Source organism: Podarcis cretensis, assembly GCF_951804945.1.
Source record: "Podarcis cretensis genome assembly, chromosome: 10".
Taxonomy (NCBI): Eukaryota; Metazoa; Chordata; class Lepidosauria; order Squamata; family Lacertidae; genus Podarcis; species Podarcis cretensis.
Genome location: NC_137179.1, coordinates 34,735 through 37,958, shown reverse-complemented (window position 1 = coordinate 37,958; position 3,224 = coordinate 34,735). Strand labels below are relative to the sequence as shown.

The 3,224-nt window shown below is 47.8% G+C and overlaps 1 protein-coding gene across 1 annotated transcript; it reads right to left on the bottom strand.

The window, feature by feature from the left end:
* Window positions 1–1,328: 1,328 nt before the first annotated feature.
* LOC307226136 (olfactory receptor 13H1-like) lies at window positions 1,329–2,294 on the bottom strand. The gene has a single exon (XM_079994616.1). The coding sequence runs from the start codon at window positions 2,276–2,278 to the stop codon at window positions 1,346–1,348; it is 933 nt and encodes a 310-aa protein (XP_079850742.1). The 5' UTR covers window positions 2,279–2,294; the 3' UTR covers window positions 1,329–1,345.
* Window positions 2,295–3,224: the final 930 nt, after the last annotated feature.

The window sequence follows — 3,224 nt, the reverse complement described above, 5'->3', positions numbered from 1 at the left end:
CTGATCTGAGCCACCCCTACCTTACTGAAGTGCTGATCTGTGTAAACCCCCACCCACTTTCCTGAAGTGCTGATCTGTGTAATCCCACCTCTTGTGATGTATTCGTGACGTTTTCTGCACTGTATTCTGGGACCTGGAGGGAACTTTTAAAAGTTTATGTCGCCCCATTCTTGGGGTTCAACCTCATCTTGAACCTATTGCGCAATAAACTCGGATCTCCGCATCTTGCTCCGTCTCCGGCTGAACTCATTTCTTCCGCTAGGACCCGCGGACTCCGTCCGACGAGCTGGGTGGCAGGGCAACTCCGCACCCGGAATTTACCGTAACACTTATACACTAAGCAAGCTCACAAAGAACTCTCTATTCCTTTCCTTATATGGGTACACCTTGAGGGAGTTTAGGACATGAAGCAAGGCACGTCTCCCTTTCTTATGCAGACACTCCGGAAAGTGTTTTTGCGAGACAAAGATAACAGCTCATGGTACAAAATTAGGATAGCCTGGCTTGAAGGTCTTTATATGTATCAAAAGTAGAGACATTTTAAAAATTCAGTTTTTCTGAAGCCTAATGAACTGATACTCCACACACATGCACACACACACACACACGTGGGTCTGGGGGTTATCCAGTGGTTGCCTTCTGAAAGCAGGCACTGGGAAGGAAGGTTGGGGCAGCTATCTCTGGCCACCTCTGTGGGCTGAGCAAACATGTTCCGCTCCTGGACATGGAAATAGAGCTGTGGGAGGAGTAAAGATGCTGGGGAATTCCAATAAGAACAGAAATGAGACTGGAAACTGGTTTGCTTCTGTATATCAAAGCTAAGCATTCCTCAGGACAGACAACATTGGTCACATTGGTCACAAAAGTGTCTCCCTGGTTGTCAGACTTGGGAACTGTCACAATTTTTATCACAGAAATTACTTAGGTTGAACTGGAAAGGTTAATTTGCTTCAACTCTACAGTGAGGGTGTAATTTGTCCCACTGAGAGAGCCAGTGTGGTGTAGTGGTTAAGAGCGATGGACTGGTAATCTGGTGAGCCGGGTTCGCTTCCCCGCTCCTCCACATGCAGCTGCTGGGTGACCTTGGGCTAGTCACACTTCTCTGAGGTCTCTCAGCCTCACTCACCTCACAGAGGATTTGTTGTGGGGGAGGAAGGCAAAGGAGAATGTTAGCCACTTTGAGACTCCTTAAAGGGAGTGAAAGGCAGGATATCAAGTCCAAACTCCTCCCCCTCCTCCTCCTCCTCCTCCTCCTCCTCCTTCTCCTCCTCCTCCTCCTCCTCTTTACCACAACTTCCTCTTGTTATCAGAAATTGCCCACTATCAAATGCAATCCATTTGATACTTATTCTGACATTTTCCTTCCAGCCAGTTTCCAAAGGGCACCCTTCACATCCCTGTTTCTCAGGCTGTAGATCAAAGGGTTGAGCATAGGTGTCAAAGCTCCATATGCTACAGATATGAGCTTGTCCTTTTCAGAAACTGATTTCCCTTGTGGTCTCAAGTACATGATCATGATTGTGCCATAGAAGACACTGACGACAACAAGGTGAGAGCTGCAGGTGGAAAAGGCTTTCTTGCGACCCTGTGCTGAACGGATGCGCAGTACAGCCAGGCCTATGCGCCCATATGTCACAACTATGAAACCAAAGGGAGGTATTAAAATAGAGATGCTGGCAGCTTGCATAAAGAGCTCACTAGCATGAATGTCAGAGCAAGCCAGTTTGAGGAACGACTCCAGCTCACATGCAAAATGATTGATGACATTTTGTCCACAGAAGTCAGTAGGCCGCAACAGTGCATTGATCAGAGTTATCAGGAAAGGAAAGCCCACAGATGCAGCCACGAGGCAAAGGCAAAATTTCCAGCTCATGATCTTCATGTAGTGCAAGGGCTGGCATATAGCCACAAAGCGGTCATATGCCATGAGCGCAAGCAGGACACACTCAGTGGAGACAAGTAATAGACCAATGTACATCTGGGACAGGCATCTGTAGAAGGAAATTGTCGGCCTGTAAATGAAGCAGTTGACCAAGACCTCTGGAACTGTATTGCTGATGAGGGCGATGTCTATAGAAGATAGAGCACACAGAAAGAAATACATGGGAGTATGAAGCCTGGGGTCCACAATGATCAGCATGATAATGAGGCCATTACCAAGAAAGCTAGTGAGGTAGACTACCAAGAGGAAGAGGAAGAAGATGGTTTGAGCTCTGGGGTATTTGGATAATCCAATCAAGATGAACTCTGTCACCATAGTCTCATTTGCAAGTCCCATGGTATTCTGAGACTGGTATCTCCTGCAGGGAAGAAAGGTCAGTGTGTTTAGAAGCACAGACAGAGGTTTCTCTAAGAAGCATCCAGCATAGAACCAGGCATGTCCTAGCTCACGGGCTGCTTTCCAACTCATATATGCACAATTAGATCCCACTGAAATCAGTCAGTGCTGCTGTTGGTTTGACAACTTATTGTACTAGGGTTGTCATATTTCAAGAAATATGGGCACAAAAAGTACTTGAGGTTTCTTAGGGCCATCGCCCGATAGCCCCCCCACCACCGCCAAGCCAGAGCCAGAGCCTGGGTCACCTGTGCCTGCACCAAAGCCTGAACCAGAGCACACACACCCCCCACATATTTTTTTTAACCCCAGATCCAGGACATTTACTGTAAAATGTGAAATTTCCCCCTGGATGGGCATGTAGGACCCCGAAAAGAGGACATGTCCAGGAATTCCTAGACGTATGGCAACCCTATATTATAACTGACCTGACTTCCCAGCAGCACAGTTCCCACAGTTCCCATTTCTGGCAGGGGCAAAGCAGTGGGGAGGTCTGCAAACACTAGGGTTGCCATATTTCAAAAAGTTCTGAAATGGGATGCCCTATGTCTGGATTTCCCTGGCCATTGCAGATTTCCGCCCGGATGCTGTTTATGAGGGCCGAATGCCAGTTATGTCCAGGAAATTCCAGACGTATGGCAACTCTAGCAAACACAATGAGTGAGCCAATCCTGCACTCCCAGTGCTGCGTTTGCATTGCACTGACTGCCGTTGCCACCTCTCCCTCTCGCTCCTGGTAAGCACCAGTAACTCCACTGCCAGGAGGTCAGCCAAGATCCCCTTGAACAGCCCTGCCATCTGCTATGGAGAATGAAGTTGCAGAACTTGTCTGAAACCCTGGAAAGCCATTTTACTGAGGAAGATTGGTCAATGGTCTGACTCAGTA

What these genes read in the sequence shown, in the direction of transcription:
- LOC307226136 (XM_079994616.1), bottom strand. Translation starts at nt 2,278, where the DNA reads ATGGGACTTGCAAATGAGACTATGGTGACAGAGTTCATCTTGATTGGA.